The 26538-nt window shown below is 42.7% G+C and overlaps 3 protein-coding genes across 3 annotated transcripts in view; 1 reads left to right on the top strand and 2 right to left on the bottom strand.

Moving 5' to 3' along the window:
* Positions 1-26538, top strand: part of MED12L (mediator complex subunit 12L) — a gene marked incomplete at both ends in the record, with an annotated part of 153517 nt that overhangs the window by 36747 nt on the left and 90232 nt on the right. The window contains one exon of the mRNA XM_082320657.1: positions 567-743. Coding sequence (XP_082176783.1) covers positions 567-743 — 177 coding nt within the window. The remainder of the gene's footprint in view (positions 1-566; positions 744-26538) is intronic.
* Positions 2166-5066, bottom strand: GPR171 (G protein-coupled receptor 171). The gene is made up of 2 exons (XM_082320662.1): positions 4996-5066; positions 2166-3547 (listed from the first exon to the last, which is right to left on the bottom strand). Exon 2 carries the CDS (start codon positions 3496-3498, stop codon positions 2521-2523), a length of 978 nt encoding a protein of 325 aa, XP_082176788.1. The 5' UTR covers positions 3499-3547; positions 4996-5066; the 3' UTR covers positions 2166-2520.
* P2RY14 (purinergic receptor P2Y14) lies at positions 11178-23931 on the bottom strand. The gene is made up of 3 exons (XM_082320661.1): positions 23855-23931; positions 14634-14724; positions 11178-13121 (listed from the first exon to the last, which is right to left on the bottom strand). The coding sequence occupies exon 3, from the start codon at positions 13101-13103 to the stop codon at positions 12090-12092; it is 1014 nt and encodes a 337-aa protein (XP_082176787.1). The 5' UTR covers positions 13104-13121; positions 14634-14724; positions 23855-23931; the 3' UTR covers positions 11178-12089.

Below are 26538 nucleotides of genomic sequence, written 5' to 3'. Positions count from 1 at the left end.
GTTAGCCTGATTGTGCATTACTCTTGAATCTCCTAGTTTCTTCCTTTGGACTGGTCCTCATTCTGCATCCGCATGGACTCCCGTGCCCAGACCTATCAGTGCAGATCTACTTGCAGGATATTGGGACCCCTGTTTCTGCCTGACATCTCTCATATTGGTTGTTTCAAGCATATCCATGCCTGCCTACAATGTCTCTTGTCACCTCTCACTTCACCCTTTTCATTATTTTCCCTCAATCACTGGACTATCTCATTGCGGTTTCTGTGTCACAGCAGCATAAGAAGTGTGGACGTTGCTCTGAATCGTAACGCTTTTTTTCCCGACTGAATGCCGCTGGTTTAAAACTTGTCTAATAACAATGGAGATATGCATAGAGATATAATGTGTATATGTATCTTAAATTTCAGGCTTGATTACCATTGCCCTTGCTTTGTCTATCTTTGAAAAAGATCAGATGTTTAAAAAGTAACTGTAAGCAAGAACAAAATGGTGTCTCTGAATGCAATTGCTGAATTTTGAAAGCTAGAGGTTACACTTACCTTAAACGTTTGTTTTACATGACTTAGATTTTTTCTCCAATGCCTGGGGAGTCTTGTGAGAATGTGAACTCTTCTTTAGACAGAAGAATTTCAGTTACCAGCGAGAAGTCAGTCAAGAGGGAAAGACTGAGAGAACTGATTTTTCCATCCAATTACGACCTCCTTCGCCATTTGCAATACGCGACACATTTCCCTATACCTCTGGTGAGTGACCTCTGTACTTGTGTGTGTAACGGTACTGCCTGATGTGACAGCAAAGCATTTAAAGGAAGAAAAGTTCACTGTCTGAAGAGAGCTGGGCTGTGTGACCTCTGCCTGAGGGCTCCCAGACGGTCCGTGTGATGCTGTTGCTGCCAGCATGCACACGCCGTGCGCTGTGGGGTGGCTTTAGTGCAGCGCACGGGCATCTTTGTTTTATCGAAAGGGGGTTAGCTGGAAGGACGCATAAGAGGTATAATCATGTGTGATGGCTTACTCAGGTTAAGGAGATAGGCACCACAATAAAACGACCATGTTCCAGGGTCTAAGAAAAGTTTGCTAAATAGAAAATTTGATATTGTAGTTGGACAGATGGATGAATACCAAAATACCTGAAAGAAATAGTTCTGAAATGTAAGGGACAGAATGGTGTTATTTCCTCCCACCCACTCCTCGCTGTTTCTAGCGTGGATTTTTGGCTGCTGCTCTTGTTGTGTTTGTAGGCTCATGGGAACTGAAGAAAGCCCCATGAATAATATTCCAGATCCCAAGCCCTCATTCAGATGACTTCTCATGTTTTCTACTGTGCTGCAAAAAGGGCACAAATATTGAACAAGCCTTGAACTGGAATGTATCTATTCGAGATTTTTTTTTAATCAACAATGTTAACTTTTTAACAATATTAAATCCTGTCAATCCAGGAAGTGTCGTGTGAGAGTATGATGTGACAACCACAGTTTTCTTTGCTTTAAGCTTTGTACTCCACAAAGTTTGGGTTCTAATTTATTGCAGGTGAATTGTTGTGAGAATACTGAATGAGCTATTTCTGTTCAGGACAGTTTTGAATGCTTGCTTAAAGTTTGATTCGTATTTTGCCCATTTTAAGGATTAGAAAAAAGATAACTTGATTTGGTTTTGTTTCTGAAATATTTTTGATTTACAGATGGAGCTAATCCAGGTAGCTGGATTTTGCCTGCGCAAATTGATTTTTAAATTTTGGTTATTGGTTATTCTACATATGCGTTATTTTTGGAAGTAATTGTAAATTAGAATATTAATAAACTTAGTTGCTGTTTTATAATTTTTTATTAAAAAAACAAGCAAAGAGAACACACTGGATATTTATATTTACCCTTTATCTTAATTTTAAAATTTCCTTGAATTTTCTGTAATAACATGTTAGCTTTTTCCGTATTCATTGAAGCAGCAGCAAGGAAAGGCAATGGAACTTGGCAAGAACAAGAAATTTATTTATAAAAACTGCAGGTGTGATGTAAGCAGATACAACAATTTTTAATCAATGCAGCTTAAAATCACTTTCTGGAGTAAATAATGCTCTCTAAAATGCTTTTGGGTTTATTTTTCATGTGAAAACTTTGCAGCTGAAGAACTGCTATTAAATAATCTCTTCACTTGATTGCACCAAGTCATTTAATATAGTACATATGCAATATTTAACTTAGAAAAGGTGAGTTCAGGTGTTTACCTTAAATAATTATGAGGTATGTTTGAGTCCGTCTGAACATGTATCCTTAAGTGTAGCTGATCCCTGGTAGGGCATCACTGGTACATTGAACTATTTCTGAAAGGAATTATCGAACGTTCTGCTAGTTCAGACCTACTATGTGAACGTATAACAAGGCAATTGGTGTTGTTCAAGTTTTTTCCTTCTGCTTGGGCTTATGATTCAGCAGGAATGTTCTTGACCATGGTAGCCATGCTTGCAGTTGCTCAGCGACTGTTTATACTGCAGATTTGCGCACTCTTCTGATGCCTTTTAGAATCAGTCCTGTGGCATCTGCTGGTCACTTCTGTGTTGTACCTCTTTGTCACCGAAAACCTTTTCCTCTTTGGGTGCTGCAAAAGTCTCAGTAAATTTCAGTCTGAACGATTTGGAAAGATGGTAATAGAGAATAGGGTCAAAACAGAGGTTTGATACCGCAAACAGCAAGGTAGATTCTTTAGCTTTAAAGAGAGCTTGTTTAAGAGGGCAGCTGGTTATGGTATCAGTTTGGCTCAAAGTGTAGGGGATACGAACAATGTGGTATGGAACAAAACACAGCAGGTAGCTTGCAGTTATGAGCAGTATGTTGACGAGGGTTTTCTTCACATTTGCGTAACTCTCGCTGTATTTGTTTCGGTAGAGTTGTCTAACAGCAAGGAAATTGGAAATCAGTATCACAGCTGAAAAATTCAGGAATATTGCTGTGCATATGAAATTAGTAAACACGTGCCAGTCTCTTCCAAACTTTGTTTTGAAATCGATGCATCCTACACCAGGTCTTTCTTCAATGTTTTTTATTGGAATAGCCATGTTAGGCACTGTTATAAGGAGAACCATCGTCCATACGACTGCAGACAACATCTTGGCAAATCCAGGCCCTTGAATGCGGTAGATCTTATAACTGTGCGTTAGCTGAAGGAAACGATCCATGCTTACAAATCCCAAAAATATAATTGATAAATACATGTTCAGGTAGATGAAACAGGCTGTAACTTGACAGTGGAATATTTTTAGTTTCCAGGATGCAACTCCTAGGTCAACAATAATCTTTACTGGCAACGCCAAAGTCAACAAAAAATCTGCTGTTAAGAGGTTAATTAAGTAAATGCTCATACATTTCTGTTTCTGATCTTTTTGTGTGAATGCCCATAGTGCAAAACAACTTCCAATAAATCCCATAAGAAAAATCAAGTAGTAAAAATAGGTAAAAGGTTCCATTTCATTACCAACATGGCATTGTGAAACATTGCTTGACATTGTAAACTTCTTGTGCAAGCTGGTTTTGCTGCTAGGAGATACCAAGAACCTACAAAAAGAACCAAGATGATATCAATGAGATCAACTTTTCCTGAGCAACAGTAGTTATTCTCTGAGAATTTTGTTTGATTAATTTCATGGAAAAAATGCAATTGGGAAGAAATATTTTTCTCTCTTCTAATGCTGCTTCACAGATATTCAAGAGGGCTTTGTTCTCATGTCGGAAAAGTTTGGAAATTTATTAGGATTTGTTCTTGAAAGCATATACACTTCTGAGAAACTTTTCCACTAGAGCAGTCTTTTTGGGTGAATGTTTGGTTCAACATCCCCCCCAACCAAAACACCAAAGAAAAAGGTTTGAATCTCTTTAAGATTAAGCATCTGGTTAATAATGGTCAGACTAAAACTTCATAACTGTTGAACAATTGAAACTATGCCTAAAAAAAGGGTAATATTTGTAGCAGTCTTGTCCTATAAATATGTATTAGGAGTTTTGAAGTTCATGCACTGTCAAACCAATATGTGGATATGTCAGATAGATGAGCAAATAGTTCTAATCAGTCCTAAGTTTTTTGCAAACTGCTCTGTCTTCCTACTTGAACAGAGGATAAATTAATCACGTATTTTTATGAAGCCTTTAGAAAAAGCACGTTTTGAAAGAAGCAGCTATTAAATAATTTTGCTCACTTCCTTTTTAGACATCACTAGAAATTATAGGGAAGAAAAGTAGAAAATTTTGGTCTTATTTTAACTAAATGTACTACTCCATGACCGAGGGGGCTTTTTGTTTATTTGCTTGCTACGCTGTCAGACTGCTGCATAGAATGTCTGGGAAAGGAGGCATGTTCGTTAGAATTTCTTGAAATGAAAAACAATACATTTATGTCTTGAATAGCATCAGACTGCAACACTTTTTTATTTCATTATATTGTTCCTAATTTTAATACACAATATAAGAGAACTACTGCATCTGCACACATATTTTCTGCTGTAAAATATGTGTCCAGATTTGCATAATTTGTAAACCAAAACGATTGCGGATACGCCAATGATTTAAAATGGGGGAAAAAGCAGATTGTTTGTTGCAATTGGCTTTCTGCAGGTGGTCTCTATTGTCCTGAAAACATGTAACTGAGTTGCATTAAGTTTGGGTACGTGCAGTGTAGGTGAGGAGCAAGCAGCGCTGTCGGAGGTGCTGGGCTTGCTGCCGCGGTCCTGAGGCGGTGGGAGCTTCCTGCGCTGGGGCACGGTGCAGCCCCCCTCGCCCTCCGTGGGGCGAAGAGGCAGCCCGGCAAACTGAGCCCTGAGATACTGCTGGAACTGGAGCCTCCAAGGATACAGCATGACTGCAGCCAGGTAACGCTGACTACAGGCAAAGCAAAGGCTGTTTTGCCAAAGAGTTGAGCCTGACTTTCTATGAGTTTGGCACAGTTAATATTTCAGGCTGTATATTTATGTAGATCTAGATAGGCTGGAACAAAGACTAAAAGCACGTACCTGTCTTAGTGGTCTCTGGGGTCTTCTGAGCATTAGTCTGCAAAGGTCTGAGGTCTCTCGGTGACTGCTCTCGCAGTGTGTTCGTCCTTTCCTTTGGCTGACTCTACTGTTTTTTTTGAAACGTGTCTGTGGTTTTCAAATGTGCTGATTGACGCAGTTAAAACCAGCATTTAAATAACTAAACCACATGGAAGTTACCTAAAAGAGACGTGACAGAAAAATCGAAGTGTTCACGGAACAGCCCAGAGAGACCTCTTTTTCCTTCTGCTCGCGCAGGAGCTGGCGGCTGGGCGGGAGGCACGCCGAGGGCAGTGCCCTTCTGCACGCTCTGCCCCGTGCAGCGCGGCGGCGGCGGCGAGCTGCTCCTCAGGCACTCGGCGCTGTGCAGGACGAAATCGAGAACGATGAGGAGAAAAACAGCTGCGAAAGAGCTGAGTTAGGCATGTCGATGTGGCCAGTAGCGTGGATTATTACAATTATTGCCATTCAAGATACATTTTTGTGGAGGAAAGATGGTCAGCATTGCTTGACCTGTCCGCGTCAGCGAACTGACAGGGATGGTGAATAGTTCTGTAAACTGGTTGATACCTAGCGGACCTGGAGGCAGTGCAATTCCTCCTCCTAACTTCAAGCCTGAAGATTTAAGTTTAATTGTTTATTATGTGTTCACGTATGTAAGGGTGATGAGACATGTATGGTTTGGTCAGACCCAGCATGTGGACTTTTTCATGTAGTTCCTAAAACGTCATCAGGTTAGTCCCCGATTCTTGACCTGGGGCTGTAGATGTGTGACATCAATGGCTGTTTCTTTGCTTTTGTTTTTAAAAATCGGAAACTCCTCCCCCCCATGTGTTTTACATTTAAAATCTATCTGGAATCAGGCTTTTGCAATGTAGTTGGCCCTCATTCATTTTAATATTCCTGCATGAAATTCCAGGTTTTTTCCAGAGTTGCAACCTAATTTGCAGATTTAAAGGCACATAGGGATTCTACTGATAGCAATTAAAATTCTAAACCTTTGGACATTTGCCAAGCACTATTAAAAATAAAAACGACACATTAGGGATATAGGAGAAATGTTTATAATAAGGCTTTTTTTTTTTTTTCCTTTTAAAACCAGGACAAAAAGTCTAACACCAACCTAGGGGGCTGAGGTACTGACAACGATACTGAAACCCCAAAATGTTAGAACTTTGTTGTAGTTGAGAATCCACAGGAATTTAAAAATCACGTACCAGAGCTCTGTGAAGAACAAATTAAGAATGTCTGGTTTTAAGTTTAGTCATAAGCTTAAAGTTCAGACCATATTTGTCGAAATGGTTGTAAGGCTTCATAATCTGGAATGATCCTATGTTTGGTTTTGAGCAAACATGGACTAGTTTTACGGTGTTATGCTCATCATGCAAAACTGATCTTTCCATACTTGTATTTTTCTCTTTTTTTTTTTTTTTTTAAACTTGAAATGTAGCATTCAGTCAGTTTTTTTTGTGTGTGTGCGCATGTGTCCCTGAAAACTCTTCCAGGTCTAAAAAGACAAGGTGATGGTTAGGTAAACCTTTACTGAAAAATGGTCTACACTTCCTACAGAAGTGTTTTGGGAGGAGAAGAAACATGAGAATGTGAGTCTACTGAGTTGTACTTCTGTTTTTATTGTGGTTCAGTGTCATCCTCTTCCCCTGTCTATATGTCTAATTTAAAAGGCCATTTTAGTTCATAAATTAGAGATGCAGATGGTAGTTTTTGATGTAATTAAAATTGCTGAGCACTTCTCATCATAAAACTCTATTTTGGTGCTTTAAACTTTGCTGAATTTTTGACTTTTGATTTCAAATTTTCCATGATGCATGCCTGCTTAGGCTGACTGCTGGGATTGGGGGGTGGTGCAAGGAAGGGAAGGGGTGCTGGTGTGGGTGGGAATTCAGCCAGAATGATTAAATCATTTCTGAGAACAAAGGTAGGAAAAATAACATCTAAACCTTAAAAAAAAAAAACCCTAAATCTGATGACCTTTAAGAGAGCATCAGGAGCCTTGTGTTTTGAATTAGACACACCAAAGATTTATGTAGGTGGTCCTTGTGTCAGGGTCACTTCCGATATCTCTCCACATTTTATATATTCATTTGGAGAAAGGTTTCACGTCCAGAAAAAGTTTCTAGAGGCTTTCTGGAGCTCTGCTGTTAGTAGGCTTTAACGTTTTTTTTTTGTTTGTTTGTTTTTTTTGTTTTTTTCTTCTGAGCACCTTCTGCTGCAGGTGTAGTCGAGCCGAGCACCCGCCGCTGGCTCCGAGCAGGGAGCGGTGCCCCTGGGAAGGGGGAGCCCCGGATTCTGGCATCGCAGAGGAGAGAGAGCTAGGACTCACCCCTGAAGGCTGCGGGCTAGGTTACCCACTGGGGATGCAGAGGAGCTGGGAAAAGGGGAAGGGGGTGAGAGTAGCCAGTATGGATGGAGAGTGAGTTTGGATGTACCTCGGAGCCCTTGTGGGTTCTCCTTGCCTGGGGTTTGACTCTTTTTGAAGCTGTGAGATGTTAGGTCGCAGCATCGTGCGTGGGAGCATTGGGGCTGCGCGGGACAGCGCGGCCCAGGGTGTGGGAGAGCAGGCGTCTGCGTGGCCGGGCTCTGCTTGTTAGGGGTGAACGTAGTTTGTGTAATGAACGCATGACATCCCCAGCACACGCTCGGGGTGTGCTAGTGCTCAGGTTGGCTGACGTTCCCCCAGGAGATGCTACCTTGTGTTTTCTCCTCCCCCTTCAGCCGCCGGTGGGAAGGAGGCACAGGCAGAGCCCCGGTGGTGGTTCCTCCTCCCGGTCCGGGCAGTGATGCTGTCTCCCGTGGGCAGATCTCCAGAGATGTGTTCAGGAGTTGGCTGCGATGGCTGTGTTGGAGAATGTTTTGGGGTGGATTACTTGCATGAGGGATGTGGCTCTCCTGGGCTTCGCTCTGTAGAAATGTGCTGTTAAAGGCACCAAAAGTTTGAGATTTAATTTTGAGTTTGAGGTTTTGACTTCTTCAGTGTGTGCTTATGTGCCTGTACAAGCCAGACAGATGTGCACGCGTGGAAGTTCTGCAGTCCATGTATGATAGAGAACTGATGGGAAACCCTGTTTTTATCATGATTTTGTATAATTTACATGGTGGTAGACAGGAAAAAAACCTAAAAAACACAGTTGATTTTCTTTCAGCTTATCTTCAATTGTGAGAGAAGTATTCAAAATCAACATTAGAGGCATAGTAATGAGCAGATGGTACAAATTAGTTCTGAGAGAGTTTTTGTCTTTCTGTGCGTGGCTGTCAGTCTCTGTTTTGGTATTGAGGTATGTCTTTGAGGAGCAATATTTGAGTGGGGTCTTTGCCATCCTTTACTCACGTAGGCAAGAAGTTTTTTTTCGTGTACAAACTAGCAAGTTTAGTATTGTCTCTTACCGCTTTTCATGACTTCCGCTGACAGATTAAAATTTTTTATCCCATTGTAATATCTGCATTAGAAATGAAAAATATGAGTGATCTTGGCACAGGGTAGTTAGGAATTCTGAGCAGAAATGGCTAGTTCTGATGAAGAAAAAAAATTGATTTGCGTATTTATTTCAGACCATAAGGAGGTAAGATGTGTTCAGTGCAGCCTGTGTCACTGAACCTGTTGGAAAGGGAGGATCCGCTGTGCTTGTGAACTCCAGATACTATGGGTAGATAACCACGTCCTGGGGATCAACGTCATCGGCAGCCAGCAGAGCACACCTGCCTACTGTCAAATAGCAAGTAGCTCCTTAGCCTGCCCTCTCGCCTTCCATCAATTATCAATATTTAGTTTTAATTGTTTGAAGTGTTTTACAAATATGCAGTGCCCTAAAGTGATGATTATTAGATGTGCTAATGAAGATGCTCTCATAAAAATAATGAAAGAGTTATTTATTCTGGTGAGATGGGAGAATATGTGTGAGGGTGTCGGCAGAAGGAAGCTAGCCCTTCCTTCCCGTCCCTTCTGTGTTAAAGTTAGCAAATACAAGGGGTGCTCTTACATCTGCTGGTTGTGACTGTGTGGCCTTGTTAGGTAGATTAAAGTGGCATCTGCCCCCTCTTTGAGTTGTTTTTGTTGTTTTTTTACAATCGAGAGAATTTTTTTGAGATGACATCCTGCAAAATTAAACTCTGTGAGAGTCTTATTGCTGATTTCTGCACAACCAGGATTTTTTTATATGTTGAGATGGTTGTGGAGTGAGCTTTCTCTCCTGAAATACTGTTTGGGGGAAGGATTTCCATTTGCTAGGTTTAGCTCTTTTCCTGAAAAATTGCTATGCTCTATCAGTGGCAGAGAAAACGGTCCATTTTGAAGCCTTACACCACAATATTGGCATAAATAACCCATTCCACAGTAACTGCAGCATTGTCATTTGTCCAGTGTAATGCTGAGATGGCTTCTGGGTAGATAGCTGTGCGGTATCGCTAAAGGCTAGGGCAGGTTTATGAGGTGATGCATAGTTTAAAATGTGAAACGTTCACGGGCTTTTTGAAGCAGATTTATGCCACTCTACCTGGGTGCTATCTCAAGGTTTTGAACAGCAGAACAGTGTTTCCTTGCAAAGGGATGACCAGGAACTCCACCACGCTTGGGGGAGAGAGGCTGAAATGTACGAGCATGACAACTTTTCTGTGCAAACGTGTGTGTTTGATGTCTCTCAGTAGCCTGCGATGCACCCTTGCTCTTCCCAGGGGCACCACACGTTTGCAAGAGATTCCAGGTCCAGGTGAATAACCTAGCTCTCCAAAGAATAAACAGACCAAACCCAGCTTCTTGTTCCTGCAGAGCAATGGGGGGAGTCAGGAGGATGAGCTGCAGCTGGGGACTGGGTGGCCATTGAACGGGAACCTTGTGTAGCTCTGGGTTACCCATAACTTTCACTGCAAGAATTTTAGGGAAGTTCCTCCAGGTGGTAGGTTGACAAGGCAAGAGCTGGTACTTAGTGTGACTGCATGACTTCTGGGTGTCTGAGGAGCTGGCTAGGTTTATCTGCGGCATGATGCGCTGGGGAAGGTGTGAAAGCATTAACTTGCCCAGTGCAGGAAAAAAAAAAGGCCCCATACCTTTCCATCCCAGTTCAAAGTGAACCAAAAGCTAGAAATTTAGTACCCCTTTTTCAAAAGTGTATTGGTCAGCATACTTTGCCCTGGGTGCCTTATGTAGAGTTTTGTTGTTCTAATATCAGTAATCTGGTGGAGTGAGGAAACAATTTTACAATATAAGTATTTTTTTCAGAGCTTGCAAAGTAATTAAAAAGTTAGACAAATATATATTGTGGAAGTATTTTCCTCTCTGTACGCCACTCTGCTTTCACAGCCGCAATTATTTAGATTTATGTAGGCAAATACCAAGCCATGCTATGTAAGGAACTAAATGTTTTTGCCATAAATGACAAAACATCTCCCACAAAGCAACAGATTCCCTTCCCCTGCAGACTATTTCCCTTGCTTGGAGGGAACAGCCTGCGAAGCCTCAGTTTGACAAGAGTCAAGGAGCTCTGGAAGAGCCATATAAATAATCTTTTATGTATTTTCCTTAAAAAACACACCTAAACCGCAACTTTCTCCTATAGTCCCTAAGGGCTGATTTGGGCTGAGGGTCCCCCAGCCCCTCCTGTCAGATGGACATCCAGGCCTCCCCCGGGTGTTGGGTGCTGGCTGCTTTGTGGCTTTGGGGTGGACCACTCTTCAGGCAAGTGGGAAATAAATGGAGGTAAATATGCTCCACAAAGGTGTGTTTAAACTCAGCAGGCAGTTTAAAGAGCTGTCCGGTCCTTTAGTTTAAATATAATCTTGTGTGATGGTAGAATACTGTTACTGTGGATCAGTGGTCTTGGACCACGAGAAGTTACCCACAGCCTTGGAGAAGGTTCAAAGACCGTATCTTTAAAAATCTTTCACTGTGAGAGATTATCTGTAAGGACTAAAATGAAACACAGCGGCTGAAAGGTGAAGCATATGTCATTTCTGTTCCTATATCTTCTTTGTTAAGTAAAATGAAAGCATTCGGCTTCCAGAGCTGTTGCCTGAAAGCTTTTGTGGGTACTTTATGCACTAGTGTGTTTTCCCTGTACAACGATAAAATCAATAAAAAAAAAAAAAAAAAGGCTGCACTGAAAAATACAGTTAAAAAAGAGATTATATTTATATATAGAAGGTTGGTGGCTTTCAGCTATTACCTTTGTACAGAGAGAAGTGCTTTATCATCGTGCCAAAAGCATAGGAAAACCAACAAATCTGATACTTGATACTCTGATACTTGGTACTCTGATATTTTGTACCTAAAGGTGACAAATAATCATGTTTAATTCTTAATTTTATAGAATGTTTCCCTTAAGAAATCATATATATATACACACACACACACAATATATATAAAAATATATAAATTTTACCAAGGATTTTTCAGGTTCTGTGCAGATTTTTGAGGATTTGATCTGTATTTTTTTTTTTCTTTTAAATCTTTTCTTTTTCCTCAGTTGTTGGAATAGAGTCCTTCCTTAAGCTGCATATTGCCCTCAACGCTTTGCTTTGTGAGCTGGTAAATACATGAGAGAGCTTCCCCTCGGGGTTTCAGTCCTCTTTTATGCGCTGGTGGAGGCCAAATCAGAGACACTTGTGCTGAACTTCATCATATTGCTTCTGAGGGGTCTGCTCCAGCCGAGGTGGAGCTGTCAGCTCTTCCCAGGCCCTTCAGGCTGGTTTGTTGACCATTGTGTGTGTTGTGCCTGGCTTCGTGAGGAACAACAGCAAACCAGTTTGATTATTGGGTCTGTTGGGTAATCTGTTTGGAGAACCGTGGCCTAGAGCTCCAGAATGTGTTGTTCCAGTTATTCCTCTCTCTTTTTTTGAGATCCACATAGGTCGAATCACACCGTAATGCAATCATAGCATCAGCTGAAATAGCACGTAGTAAATATATTGGCAACATGCAATAATGTTTTTATACAGAGAAACACCACTTGGTATTTTATGCCGAAACCTTTTTTCTGTGTTATTGCTGGTTCTCATCTGTTCAGTTTCTTTGAGACTTGAATTCTTGAATAACTTTCTGAAATGTGCATTATTTTACAGACCTGAACCTACATTATGTTTATACTTTCTCGAAGTGTATTTGATTTTCTGGATTTGGAAATTTCAACCTCACTTGAATTTTTCAGCGTGAGATGCAGTTTTTCATACAGCTTTTCTTTAAAGGGTAGGCAGAGATAAAAATAAATAATGGGATCAAGGCACACATTTGCAGCAGACAGTACAAGAGTAAACTCCTTTGCATAGAACAGAGTTTTTTTTGACTGGCAGTTGAATTGTGAGCTAGTTTGACTTAGAGTGTATGGTATTCTGCAGACGTGATAGGGTACAAAGCAAATGACAAATACAAACATGATACTGAATATATTACGGCTGGTTTTTCTCTTGGTTGCATCTGAGTTCCTTCTGAATTTTTTATAAGAGCTATATATTTTTTTTGATATAGAAGTGTAAAAAATGATTAGCAGAAGAAAAACAACCCAGAATATCCCTGTGCAAATATAACTTGACGCCTTGTGCCACTGTCTGCCAAGCTCACTTTTAAGACCTATACAGTTTCTGGAATAATTTTCTTTAGTGATTTCATTGGTTAAAATCATATTTGGAAATGATATCACTGTTAACGATAACCATATGATTATAGAGACCACCTTACTGTAGTTAACTGTGTGAACAAAGGAGGTGAATAAAGGCTTTACAATTTTGTAGTATCTGTCGAAACTTATGAGGCCAAAAAATGTTATCCCAATATACATGTTTGCATAAAAAACAGCAGCAGAGTATCTGCACACAAACATGTTGAGCTGCGGAGATGCAATTTCTGAATCGGCAAGAATTTTGAAAGGAAATGTCAAGCTCATTAGGAGATCGGCAACAACGATGTTTTTGAGATAGACAATAAAACTCTTTTGGCTAGAAACATACAGAAAGATCCATGCTGCCACGCTGTTCAGCAAGAGTCCTACTATGAAAATGAAACAGTAGACCAGGGGAATGACTGTCCTAGTTATTACTGTGCTGTGACTGCAGTTGTTTCCTGAGGAGTTTGTGCTGGAGTTGAACATCTTATGATATCTTTGTTCCTAGAAGCAGAGAAAAATTATCTCAACAAGATAGAAAGGTTCTATGCTTTCCATTAATTAGTATAAGATTTCTACTCTGACTTCAAAATAAACTTGGCATACTTCTCAGAAATCACCACATTATCATTTCCAGCAGGGATGCGTAGTAAGTATTTCCCAAATGGTGCCATCTCACTCTCTGATGTTCAAGGGCATACTGCTGTTTTGAACAGAGAATCCATTTGCTTCTCTGTTTGACTTTAATCCATTGTCTTCAAGCCCTGTGCTCCCCCTTTTCTGTGGGTATAAGCCTGTGTGCTGCAAACTAGGAAGGGGACTGAGCCACAGTGATTTTGTGACTCTAAGCACATCTCATTAACCCTTAAGGACCAGTAGGTATTTTTAGCACTGGTTTACCAGGAGGCATGTGAGGGATATGAATATTCCTTGTACAAGTGTTCTGTTTTGTATACAGGCACAGAAAACACTCCTCCCTTAGTCAGGCATGGAAATATCTAGTGTATGCCAATATTTTCTAATGTTCACTTGAAAGAAAGCCTTATGTGCAGCTAGCACAGTTTGCTTTAAACTGCTAGTAGCACGAGATACAGGAGCATGTGTGTGTGTGTTAGCATAATGTAGAAGCTAGAGCTGTCCTCTCAAGTCATTCAGATTTAAATTTTAGAGGATCTCCAAGAAGAGATCATATCTGCTGTCTGCTTTTCTTTGACAGAATGTTTTTGGGGGTGGATTATCCTCTGTAGGGAGGGCAGAACAGATATAGATACAATGCTGCTGTATTTGGCAAATGAAAACCTAGGCAACTGGAAAACACATGCCATGGAGCTGGGAAAAAAAATCCACCCTATCTTTTAGAAAATAAAAAATTCCTTATTGCCACAATTCAGAGTCGGTAGCTGATGCCTCTGTGTAGCAGACTGGAACCTGAATGCAACCTTGCAATAACTAGAAATGGAAATTTTCTTTTAAATAGGTAAAACTGTTTCCTTTGGTATATTGTTTTCTGTATCTCTTTTGCAGACACTGTAAAGGCTGACCAGCTTAGGTGCTGTTCTGGGACTTGGATGGATAAGTGGAGCAGGTGTTACCCGTGTTCACACCCAAAGCCTGCAGTTAATCTCTTCCCGGTAGTTCTCCCATAAGAAGGCCTGCCATCCTATCTTTATGTTTAAGCTCTAGTCATCAAGACATTTGTTCTTGTTTGGTTGGGTTTTTAAAGGAAAAAGATGGTGTGGAGAGTGGGTGTTATAATATAACTACCATGTGAATAGGTGTGTTAGGATTAGGAGGTGAAAATGGGTAAGGTTTGGGGTGATACTGCTAAAACTAGAAGGATCTCCACTTTTCCCTCTGTGTCCTTCAACTATCCACTCGGACAAGTGGGAAGCACCAATAATGATTGGCATTTTTATTTAAGATGGTAACACGCTGTATCTGAAAACTGTTCTCTTCCCACTGCCAAAGTCCAAGCTAGACTCTGTAAATCTTTCAATATCAATGGCTTTTCCTTACCCTTCTTGATTTGACTGCTGTGGTGCTTTTTGTTAAGGGTCTAGAGCACCTTCCATTCCCAGGCACAGGGCCTCTTCTCTTGCTGGGAGACCTATGTGAGAGACAGGAAAATACAGTTGTTAGAGTTGTGTATCATAACGTGGGGCAGTGTAATTCTGCGGCGCTGAGGGATTCCCACAGTGCAAGGTCTGTTTAGACCATCAGTAGCGCAGACAAGTCTTCAAATCTTTCAGCAGGACTTCAAAATTGGTTAGGGACAGAGTCATAGAGCAATCATGTTCAACCTAGAGCCCATCACTGCATGGGTAAGGCTTGAGGCTTTTGTGTCCCCCCTGCCATGCATCACGTCATTTGTGCTCATGATCAATTTTATCTGCTCTTTTTGTCACCTAGTCACACACTCAACTCTTTCCAAAAGGCCTTGTCCCTACTGCTCTGAATAATTCAGCATTGATAGTGAACGCTGTCACCTCGCTAGCCTGTTCCCTCCATCAGTCGTGCATCCCAGTGTGGATCCTGTAGGAATTACAGCAATGTAGTACGATGCGGTCTAACTCTTGTGCACTGGTAAAGAATCAGTCTGGCAGAGTGGCCTTCATGCAGCTGCTTGGTGCTTCTGGATCCTTGTAACCACAGCCACCGCGATGGCTGCACTCCTCTGCTGATTTGTGGATTGCAGAGATGGGTTGCATGTAGCTGGCAGAAGGCAAGCTTCCACTTTATAGAGGAGCTGCCCTTTCATGCTTGTTGTGGTTGCATTCTTGTTCAAGCTGCCCTTAAACCTTCATAATGAGAACATCCTCTTCTCTCGGGAGAACGTGAGAACTTGCAGTGGCTCCACCAAGTGATGTGTGGCTTGAAATGAGCATAGATATTCACCTCTCATTCCATGTTGGGGTTCATCTGGAAACTGTGAATACTCCTCATTTGATATTAATTGGCGGGTCAATTTGGGACCTTTTTGTCCAAATGCTGCTTGAGGTGATGACTAAGCTTAAGGATTCTTTTTTTTTTTTTTTTTTTTTTCTTTTTTTCCCCTCAATTCTTAAAATGTTGCTGTTTGTATTTTTTTTTTTTTTTTCCTGCTGCATAACCACTGCTATTTGCTGGCCTGTGTTGGAGGGTTTGTATTAGCATCCAGCAATTTGTGATTTGTATGTGAGAATAGCCTTTCATACTTGAGCAGCATTTCATGTTCAAATGCTTGGTCCAGGATAAAGTATATTTATTCTATGTAAATAACATCCACTAGTTGTACAAAACCACCAAACTTGATTCACCAAATTAGCAAGATTGATTTGGTAAAATATATAAAAGTTTTGAACTTTCTCAGTTTGCAAATCATGTTGTCTTGGCAAAATACACAAAAGGAAAGCTGCATAAACCGTTAGAGATGCTTAGTTCCTTCACTATTCGAACGCTTATGCTATCATTTGTAACCCTTCCAATATTGTTAAGGCACTTTTTCTTGACTTCTGTAACTTGGCTGTCAAATTTCAAAGTTCGTGGCTGCTTTACTGAACGTAAGAATAATATTTACAAGTTTTGTTTTGTTTTGTTTTTTACCCTGAATATAATGAAGGTTCTGTAGTACTGAGTGTACCTTTTAGCTATTTATGGAAATTAATGCAGCTGCTTGATAAATAAATATGCAATGCAATTACTGGGTCAGGAATTGTTGACAGTGGTCACTGTCCCCAGAAATCTTTGAACTGCAAAATGGAGTTTATCAGGGAAGAAGATCAAGCCAGATGTTATCTCTGATGTTAGGAGAAATCTAGAGAAAGAGGAAGTGTAACACACAAAACACAGCAATTGCGAATTGTGCTGAGTTGTGCTAAAAGAAGAATCTTTTTTTTTTAAGCTTTTCTTTCTAATGTGGTAGGAGTATCAGTAGTGATCTGAACTTGCAGTCCTGGCCACGCTGGTGTAATCCAGTCAGAAAGCAGCCCCCAGTTTGGATGTGTGTCCCTGGCCACCACGGTATGAGCTGCCGGCCCCGCTCTCTGGAGCTGCCGCTCTGAGCAGAGCCCGTGGGTGGCCACTGGTGGGAAGCCATCAGGGCAGGCTGCTGCGGGTCTCCTTGGGGGGCTTAAAAGGGTGGAGGTGCTCACTTGTTCGTTAGGAGCCGGACCAACAGCGGGAAATAAAAGCCGGGCCTGCTGGCTGTGATTTGCAGGCAGTGGGATCCTGTCTCTCCGTTGCTCTCTGAGGGCGCTCAGCTGGGTGTTCTGGGGGGGCATCCGGGGGGCTCAGAGCTGGCAGGGGCTGTCCAAGAGAAAGCTGTCTCCTCCAGTCGCCCGGGCATTTCTCGGCCGGTGCATGCTCAGGGCGGGTCTGCTCCCTTTCCGCATCTCCACAAAGGTGCCCGAGCTGGCAGCCGGTGGGGTAGGTGCCAGGGTGGAGATGTTCAGGGTCCGTGGCTGGAATTGCTGGTCTCCTTTGGAAGGCATTTTTTTGCAGTGACTGTGGAGATATGTTGGTACGTTTGACTTCTTGCAAGTTTGCCAAGAGACTAAGATTTCGTTATTTTTCTGTTCTTATTATAACATTTGTCATAAGGCAATGTCTGGATTTTAATACTTAAGAGAATAAAAGTATGCAAAATACACTATGTACTATTTCAGCCCTTTAAAATGGCGTATTGGGTGGTACTTGTTCTTGTTTGTCATGGATGCATAGAATGTAGTGGAGGAAAATGGGATGAATAGCCAAATTAGGATGACAGAAAAAAAGAAACCAGCATGCCTGTCGCAGGAAGTAGTAACTGTGAGATAGCATCATACGTGGTGGTGCTCAGTGCCCGCTTCCCCTGGCACGGCTCGGAGAAAAGGGGGGTGGGTAAGAGTGGCAGTAACTTCTAGAGGGTGTCGATTCCTTGCTGCTCTGCCTTCCAGCTCTTGTTTTCAAGACCACTCACATCTGGTGTGAGAAGACAGAGGACCGCGTGAGCCATGTTTCTGCTCAGACGGCTGCTCAGAGTGCCGGTGAGAGTAGCGTCCCCTGTGAAAGCGGCTGACAAAGGCCGTGTGTCCCGTGAAGGTCGCTGCTGCTGCTGCGTCCCCATGAGTAGCAGTGGCTCCTGCCGACCCAGGCGAGCCTTGATGATGCTGTGGGTATGTCCTGTCTGCAGCTATGGTTAGTAAGGGGAAGAACAGAAGTGTAAACAATTCTTTACACCTTAACAGTACTTCTCACTTTTGATCCCAAAAGGCAAAATTCAGGATATTCTAGTGAGGAGGTAGCAATCAGTGATGGAGGGAGGTATTTTTTCATGCTATGATATTTTATTTACAAACTCCTGACTTCCCGAACGTGGGATGAATCAAAGAAAAAACTGGACTCAGACCTCTTCTGACTCAGCACGCTTTCCTTTGGGGCTTTCTTAAGATCGTGTGCCAGTCCTGATGGTACTGTCTCACCTTGTGAACTGCCTGCCTTGTGTACCATCATCTTCCTCCTGTGTGCATCTCATCCCCAAGCCCTACACAGTCACCCCTTCTGCCAGTGTCCCCATGTAGCATCACTAATGCCTGTGCAGGGACTGCAGGCCTTTGAAGGACCTGGTAGGCAGGGACCCCGTGCCACCTGGCCGGGTGGCAGCACCCTGACCACCACTGCATCTGTCTGCAGCCCTTGGCTTTGCACAGGGTAGCAGCAGCTCCTAGCCTGGATTGTCTTTTCTTCCTCATCTCTTAACTGAAGGGAGCAGTTAACTTGCTCAGTTTGGAAGAAATTGGCAATATCATCTAACCTTTAAAATGTTATTTTAACAAAAAACATGGAATAAAGCCATGACATCTTTTGTGTCATCTCTTTGTTGGGACTATATTTGCCCCTGGCTGCCTGTATTCTTTTGGTTGGTTGTATAATTCTTGGGGGGAAGGGTGTGCGTGAAGATTTGAGCTTTTTTGTGTAACACAGCCAATATTCATAAATCCTTATGAATTAATGATTGTATCTGTGTTTCTCATACTTTTATATTTGCAAAAACAATTCCCAAGCTTGTAAGTTCAGTGCTCTACAAACGTTTCCTGCCAGCGACTGGGCTGAGAGGAGTCCCATTAACACCTTTCAGAAGTATGCAGTATTGCAGTAAAAAGTCTTAACTTTGTTATGATTGTGAGTGAATTCTCATTTCCAGTTGGGTACAAAACATCTGTTTCTAAAACTGATGCAGATCTGAGCACTGAGCTTTTGTTCTGCTGGCTCCCCTCCTTCCTTCCTCTGCTCTCCATCTGCTCACCCTTCAAAAAAATCAAAAACTGTTGCAAGCTGACATTTTCAGGTAATCCAGTCATGAGGAAAATGAACATTTTTATCGCCAGGTTCGATCGAATCAGCGTAGTGTACTGCGGCGCCCTGGCAGGAGGCAGGGGTGCAGGTGACTTAGGTGAGTGAGGGGGCGCGGGGAGGTGCAGGGGCCCGCCAGCCCCACGGCTGCCAGCTGGGCTCGCCTCTGCTCGGCCGCAGGGTGCCCCGGCGGCACCGACGGCCACGCGCTTCGCGTGTCGCCCTCCCGCCCGTCGCTTCTGCCGACTTCACAAGCAAAACTTAAGCAAAAGACTTACTGCTGTTACCTTGGCAGGAGAAAGTGTGCCACGTAAAATGGCACCAGTTAGTGCAGACAGCGTTTAGCATTGACAGCGTTTTGTAACAGATTTTCCTGACCGAAGTTATTACAAGCAATTAGATCATACGTGATGTTTTCTTGGCGTGCATGATTAATTTCTGGTGTTCTGAAGGACAAAGTGAGTGAGGAGAGCCAACATGTGTAAAGAGCAGATGTAGATAAGATTGTTTATTTCTTGTTAAAATAGCAGGCTCTTTGAAGGGCAGGGTAAGCTCCTTTTGGTTGCAGCGTGAGGACACCTCAAGGGCGGAATTTTATTTCTGTCTTGCAAAACCCACTGGTAATCGTTTCATTTCTTCTTATTGTCCAGGAGACCCTACGCTACTTTTGAAATCTGAAATTTAACAGCCTAATTTTCCTGATAAGTTAAATTTTTCATTCTAATTGTATTTCTGATTTTTAGACAAGGGTCTAAATTATTCTAAACCCACAACCTTTTAGCATTAAAAGATTAGAGTCTGTGAAGTATCTGTGTAAACCCTGATATTCATACTGAAACTGGGCAATGATTTGAGCTGTTTGCATGTAGGATCGTTTTCAGATCTAACCCAAATAGTCCATTTTTTTTAATTAAGTTTCAAAAAACCCCCACCGAGATCCTTCCTATCTCTCATCAGTTTTAGTATCTGAATTAGGGAGTAGTGGATGTAAGAGAAGTTAGGACCAGGGTATCAGGAATTGTCAGTTTATGATTTGATATTAGAGGATTAAACAGACCAGGTTTTAGAAGCAACTGTCCCATCAAATTTGGAATTATTCTAGTATGAGTATGTCAATAAAACATTTTAATGATTAGTAGTTTTATTGTCCTAAAACTAGGTATTTAAAAGAAGTAAAATGTGGCTCAAATAAAGAAATTGTTCCCTTTAATATTCTATTTTAATAGTAACATTTGTCACTTAAATATTTGATTTTTAATTCTATTTTCTGATGTTTTAAACTATGAGTTTTATATAGTTATGTTTCCTCAGTCATAAACTAAATTAAAAGTAGTTGCTTAAGAACAATATCTTTTGCTAAGATACACAATACAGAGCAATCCTTACCTGTAGATCCGCAGTCTTTGGTGGCGTAGTTTGAGGCTGTTCCATGTCTCGGACTAATAGGTGTGGGAGTTTGTCTCCCCTGGCTTTCTGTATTTATTTGCAGTTATGACTGCTTATTTGTGTTTTAAGTAATTTGTTTGTGGTTTGCATAACGCCTGGATGATTTCCTGTTCACCTTACTTGTCAATTAAAAAAAAAAAAAACAAACTACACCGGTAGTTATTTAAAAAATAAAAGAGAGTGCTTGAGAGCATTGGTAAGGTAATGAATGGAATGACAAGGCAGAGTCTTTCACCTGGAAAGAAGTATAAAATTGCATGTGTGGTCCCTCTTCAGCTGTGAAACAGATTTACAGAATAAGCCCTTTACAACTGCCTTACAATATAAAACACCGTAAAAGCTGTGTAAGCTGCAGCCGATTCTGTTACTTACTGGCTGGAGTGCAGTCTTCTGCCTGCTCTGCTTTACCCATTGGCTGCTCCTTCGCAGCTGGATAGGCTTTAGTTCTTTAAGCAAATACTTTGCAGTATTATCTTCATTATCTGCTTCGGTGGTGATAGTGGTTCAGAGTGTGCTGTATCTCCTCAGGCAGGAAGCTGGAGAGCTGGTGAGTCGTGCCTTGCTGCTTGGCCAAATGTGGTCGAGATCTCAAATGCTGCGGATGGTCAGGGCTATTTTTGTGTACTTACACATACTTCCATGAAGATACACATACTTCCACGAAGATCAGTGTTGAACTGGTTTCAAGAAAGACACATTTGTGCAGTTGGCAAAGCAGTAAGCGATCTTAAGTTAAGGGCTGGTGTTTTCTTTTCTTAAACTGTTCCCAGGCCTAGCTGCGACCTTTTCTGTAAACCTTACTACTCTGATAGCTTCTGTTTTTGTTAATGGCAGTGTTCTGAACTGGAGTGCACGGGGTTACGTTGTCGTTGCTCAGGGTGTGCTCAAAGGCTGAGAGACTTACCACTTGGGATAGATGATGAATCTTTGGTGTATGGCTTTTTTCTTTTTCTTTTTTTTTCTTTTCTTTTCGACCTGTCTGTCTTCCCCCCTTTCTGTTCTTCCCATATGTTTACTGAGAGGCTTTGAAATCAAGCACAAAAATTATGGAACTGTATGGTAATGGAAAAGCTATCTTTTCTATGAATCTGGGAAACCAGTATGTTCTGAGAGAGACCTGAGGTTTAGGGAGAGAAATTGAGGTTTATATGTTTGTTTTAAACAAAGTGAAATATGTTAAGTTGTGTATATTAGTATTAATAAACATTTAGTACATGACTTGAGCTCTGCTTTGCAGTGCGTAACCCAAGCCTTCCATTAAATACACAATTTTCTCATGGACTTTCCTTCTATGAGTGTTTATCCCCTTACAAGAAGGGGCCCAAAGGCATAGACAAATGAATGTACCTTCTGCTAATGCATTGCTGCTGTGTACTCATCCTTTACTCAGAGCTGGTGTGTGTTAACCTGAACCTGTAGTCCCTTCCTTCCTCCAAATTTCATTGGATCTTTCTCAGTGAAATAAGGGGGCATCTTCAGAGACAAAATTGTCTTTACATTACTATAAGTACTCTTGCCCCTCTCTTATTTCTGAGACTCCCAGATCAAAGCCATAACGGTCAATTATTCATTGCTTTTGGGTGATGAGTTTGGATGTTCGCTTCATTGACAGTTTTTAACCTGCCTTATATTCCATTTCTGCAGCAGTGTGAGCGTTCAGCCTTTCTGAGAATCTGAATCCGAGTTCTGTGGGTCTGGTAGGCAGGTGCTGCGATGTCAAAGTTTGGTTTCAGTTACTTCCTTGGGAGTCAGAGGCAGGGGCATGCCCTGGTCCCCTCTCAGGTGCCTGGCACCGGGCTCCTTCCTCTTTGGGCCGTCTCCTTGAGCTGCCGCAGCTCCTGTGGGGATCCTGCCGATAACAGCCTGCTTCGCTGGCACCGCTTCTGTGGGCCCTGTTGCATTACGTCTGCCCCGTGGGCTGTAGCTTTAGGATTCACGTCCCATGGACTTTGCGTGTCACACCTCATACCGTCAGCTTTCAACTCCAAGGAAATTGAAGGAAATCTGTCTGCCCTGAAGAGTCATAGCTCTTCACATGCCTTGGGAGAAGAGAGGGTTAAACTTGTAGCTTAGGAAGATTTAGTGAGTGCCAGAGGTTGCAAGTTTTAACCCTCCTCTTGAAGGATGATCACCCAGTGTCCTGGGAAGGCTTAGAGGAGCACTTGCATATCCCTTTACTCTTTTCTGCCTGCCCTGCACCCATCTCACGAGCATAACCCCTCCAGCACACCTGCCCAGTGTGACCTGCCCTGCTCCGTTCCTGGTGCCAGCTGCTCCCACCTGTGTGCGTGCACGTCCAGCGTCCTTGTGTGCCTACACCCCACTCGGGCCCTTTCTTTTCTCTCCTGGGGGAGGCTCGATGGAGACCATCCTCTGCTCTGCTCCAGTGCCTGGCACTGCAGGCATGGGCTGGGAGCAGCTGGGAGGAGCCGCATTGCTTTGAGCACTTTGCCGGACTGGCTGGGTTTTGCTGAGGATGGCAGGGGGCCTGTTGAACTGCTGTTGCTGTGACACGTTCCCTTACCAAGGCTCAATGCGTCGGTAAGGGTTTCAGGCAGGGCAGGGGGCCCTGGAGAAGCCTGTTCCTTCTCCTGTTCATCATGAAGTATTATTTTAACTGAAGCATGTTTTGGAAAAATGCAGATTCTGTTTCCGTTCTCATTCTCAATGTGGAAGTCAGCTAGAGAGGAATCACACCTGTGAGCTGGGAGCCCAGTTTCATGCTGTAAGACATGAGTTGGTGGCAGCAGCACGAGCTATTTCTTCTTTACAGCTGGTCTGTGGTCCCGTGGTGGTGGACCTGGGCTTTGTGCAGGCTTGGAGGTAGGCTAGGCTGTTGGCCATGCAATGGGAACGCAGCTCTGCGAGGGGAAACGCTGCTGTTCCCAGCCTGTGCTCTGCTCCCATTGGGGCACGGGTGCCACCATCTCCTTGAGAGACTGCACTACCAGTCCAAGGGCAGGTGTGCCCCGTTTACCTCTCCTCTGGCTGACCTTCTGCAGCCAGCGGAGGACCAGGCATGATGATGCACAAGGATTTCCAGGTGCTCCCCAGAAGGCACCCAGTCAGCCAAACTTCATCTCTTTCCATCCACCCTATTGTAATTTTTTGAAGCAAGGGCGAGAGAAATGGATCAGTGCTTTAAAAACCTCTGGCCCTCTGAAACAGAGTTTGTAATTAATTCTAAAAAAACCCTTTCTTTGTTTTTTTTCTTGTTTTTCCTCTCCAGAAACAGCAGCAGAAGCTTCAATATCCCTTTTGGGACCAAGGTCAACTTTCAGAGTGTGACCCACAACAAACTTTTTCCAATATCTTCCTCATCTAAGCCTAAAATTAAAATAAGTAATGTTCCATTTGTGTCCAGATGAAATCCTTGCAGAAGAGGAAGAAAAGTGCAGTCTGCCAAGGCAAGTGAGTTTGAGAGAGAAACACAAAAAAAAGGATAAGAGAAACTTCTTGGCAAAGCAAAATTGTCCACCAACCTCAATTAAATCTCTCCCTCTCAAGGGCCGTTCTCACGTTACGTGCAGCACCCCAAACTTTCTGTTGAAGGAGGCCGTCATTCAAAGACCTAGAAAAAAGGGAAAATTTGAACAGTGAGAAGATAGCTTAAACATTCAAAAGTTATTCCCATTGTTTCAAGCAATTGAGTATTTAGGAAAGAGCTGAATAACTCTTTTTGCTGATTCATCAGAAAATCAGGACTTGAGCCTGCAGCCAACAATTTGGATTGGACTACCAACCTTTGTGCGACAGAAATAGTCTTTCCTGCAGGCTTATACAGCAAACTTTTCACTGAGGGACTGGGCTCTGGTAGAGTAAAATGCCACACAACAAAACTAAAATTCTTATTTGAAGACTGAGCACCTCAAAGCAAACCGGCAGTGAAGTCCAGAACATAGCCCAGGCTGGTAGCCAGCTTCTCCAGGTTTCTTTCAGCTGTAATTACCAGTGCAGAATGGGGAGCTTTTTTCTGTGTTCTTCTCCACACCCTCCTGCCTGGCTGTTTTCCAAAGGCACCAGCACGCAGGCTGCTTTCTCCAGTCTCCTGTGAACTGCAGTAGCAGTTTTTTTACTTTTTTTTTTTTTTTTTTTTTTTTTTTTTTTTTTACTTTTACCTTCTGCTTGAAGAGAAGCTGAGGAGGTGGTTACAAAGTAGATCTAAGCAGACATCAGGATTTCCGAGGGAGACTGCAAGTCTGTTATCGCAACAGACTTGTTGCAAAGGGGTCAAAGCTGTTAGGCTGCAGCAGTCCCTGCCGCTGCAGTTATGCAGCAGGGGCCTTTTGTTTCATAGGCAGAGTGGGGAGGAAGCACTGTTTAGTGTGTTACTTCTACCCCCAAATTTTTTACTTTCCAGTTTCCCCAAAGTGCCCCAAACCCACCTATGTGCTTTCCATCAGCAGCAGAGGTGACTGCGCACCATGTGGGACCTGAAGGTAGTGATGTGGTGTGGAGATGGGACTCCTGCCAGAAGAATTGCTTGGTTTTCTGGAGATGGCTCTTACAGTTCAGCATGTCCAGGGCTCATTAATGGTACTTGTATATGTGTGAGAGCAGAAGTCTCTTCTGCCACATCTGCATTGCCAGTGTTAGAGCGTCTCAGGCTTACCGCAGGTGTGCTCGGTTCATGCCAGAAGGTGTAGATGTGCAGAGCTGTGCCCTGCTCCTGGGTACAGAAAGCTTGAGCTAGATCTAGCTGTTCTCTACATGCAGTGCAATTTCTCTTTTATGTTTTTCTGAAGCATAATGTTCTTTCTTGGGCTGGTTAGCTGATTTACAGTCCAATCATAGGCCTCCATCCCTGAATGGCTCAGTAATTTGTTATTTTTAGATCTATAGACCTCTCCTAGCTAATTAAGGTGGATGTGAGCACAGGCGAGTGATCCGGAGTGCGTACGCTGACCTTGCAGTAATCCTGCCTTGGGGAAGGCGGGGCTCAGACCTGACCGTCCCATCTTGCCACAGGTGAGCTCCCTGCTTCTGCAGAGCAGGAGCTGCCCTTTTCCTCTGCCTGGTCCTATCCCAGGACTGGTTTTCTGTGCAGTCTCACTGCTCTGGTTAGAGGGAGAAGTGCATCACGCTTACGTCTTCATCTGAATATGAAAGAGAGATGATCTCCGTTTTCTCTGGGATGCCATTGGTGAATAAGCACTCCTCAAGGTAATAACCAAGCGACCATTAGGAAACAGACACACTTGCGTTCTGTACATAGTTGTGTGTTGTCTTTCCTTTTCGATGGAAACAGCTACGGAAACTTTCAGTCATGGGATTCTGTTGTCCTTTTATTATAAATAAGAACAGTAAACTTCCTCCATGCTTCGCCTGCAAATTTCCTTTTTTAGAGTCATAAACTCCACAGACCCAGACTCTGTGCTCTGCAGCATCTTAATTGGAAAGTCCATGAAATTATCTGTTGGTGCTCAGAGCTGTTGTGCATTAAATGTCTTGCACCATCAGGGGATTTGCCTGTTAGGTTTACACTTCAGTTTTCTTTACTAACCAGAGGTTTCCTGGAAATGTCACATTTGGCAATCATCTCAGCAATGCAGTGTCATCTTCCTCGCCGTCTGCTCTAACACGCTGATTAACTGATCCTGTAAGCCTCCGAGTCTGCACAGAACTGAAATGACCAGTGCTGTGGGTGTGCATCTTACTCTTCCGAGAAAGGTGTTTCTTCATGGAGAAACCTCCTGATTTTTATGAATGGTAGACTTAGTCTCTGGCTTTGCGGCAGGTAGGAGCGTAGGTACACATGAAATCCCTGCAGTCATATCAAGACCACGCTCTGAGACTGCGAGACTGTAAATGGGAACTGCCAATTCTGTGTGTACTAAAGCAGTAAGTCCTACGCAGTTGTCATCTCCGGTTATGACTGTTGTCATCAGTCACGAGGTGTTCGTTTGTCAGAGGGACAGAACTTGTGTTTTAGATACTTCTGGCTCTTAATGAAAGCACGTGGACAAAGTGTGACTGTAGTACACACTGATGCCAGGGCCAGCAGAGCTGAAGCAGAGAGCTGGAGTTGATCTCCAGTACGAAGCAAATTGTAGGACAGTTTTGATTGCATGCTTGTTGCATGTTTGGGTTTTGATTGCATGTTTGTTATTCCCTATTTGAAAGGCTCGATTTGAATTGAGAGTCTGACTTAAAAATTCCAGCTTGC

This window comes from Platalea leucorodia (genome assembly GCF_965183815.1).
Source record: "Platalea leucorodia genome assembly, chromosome: 8".
NCBI classification, from domain to species: domain Eukaryota; kingdom Metazoa; phylum Chordata; class Aves; order Pelecaniformes; family Threskiornithidae; genus Platalea; species Platalea leucorodia.
This window is presented reverse-complemented; position numbering and strand designations above follow the sequence as displayed.

What these genes read in the sequence shown, in the direction of transcription:
- P2RY14 (XM_082320661.1), bottom strand. Translation starts at nt 13,103, where the DNA reads ATGTTCAACTCCAGCACAAACTCCTCAGGAAACAACTGCAGTCACAGC.
- GPR171 (XM_082320662.1), bottom strand. Translation starts at nt 3,498, where the DNA reads ATGTCAAGCAATGTTTCACAATGCCATGTTGGTAATGAAATGGAACCT.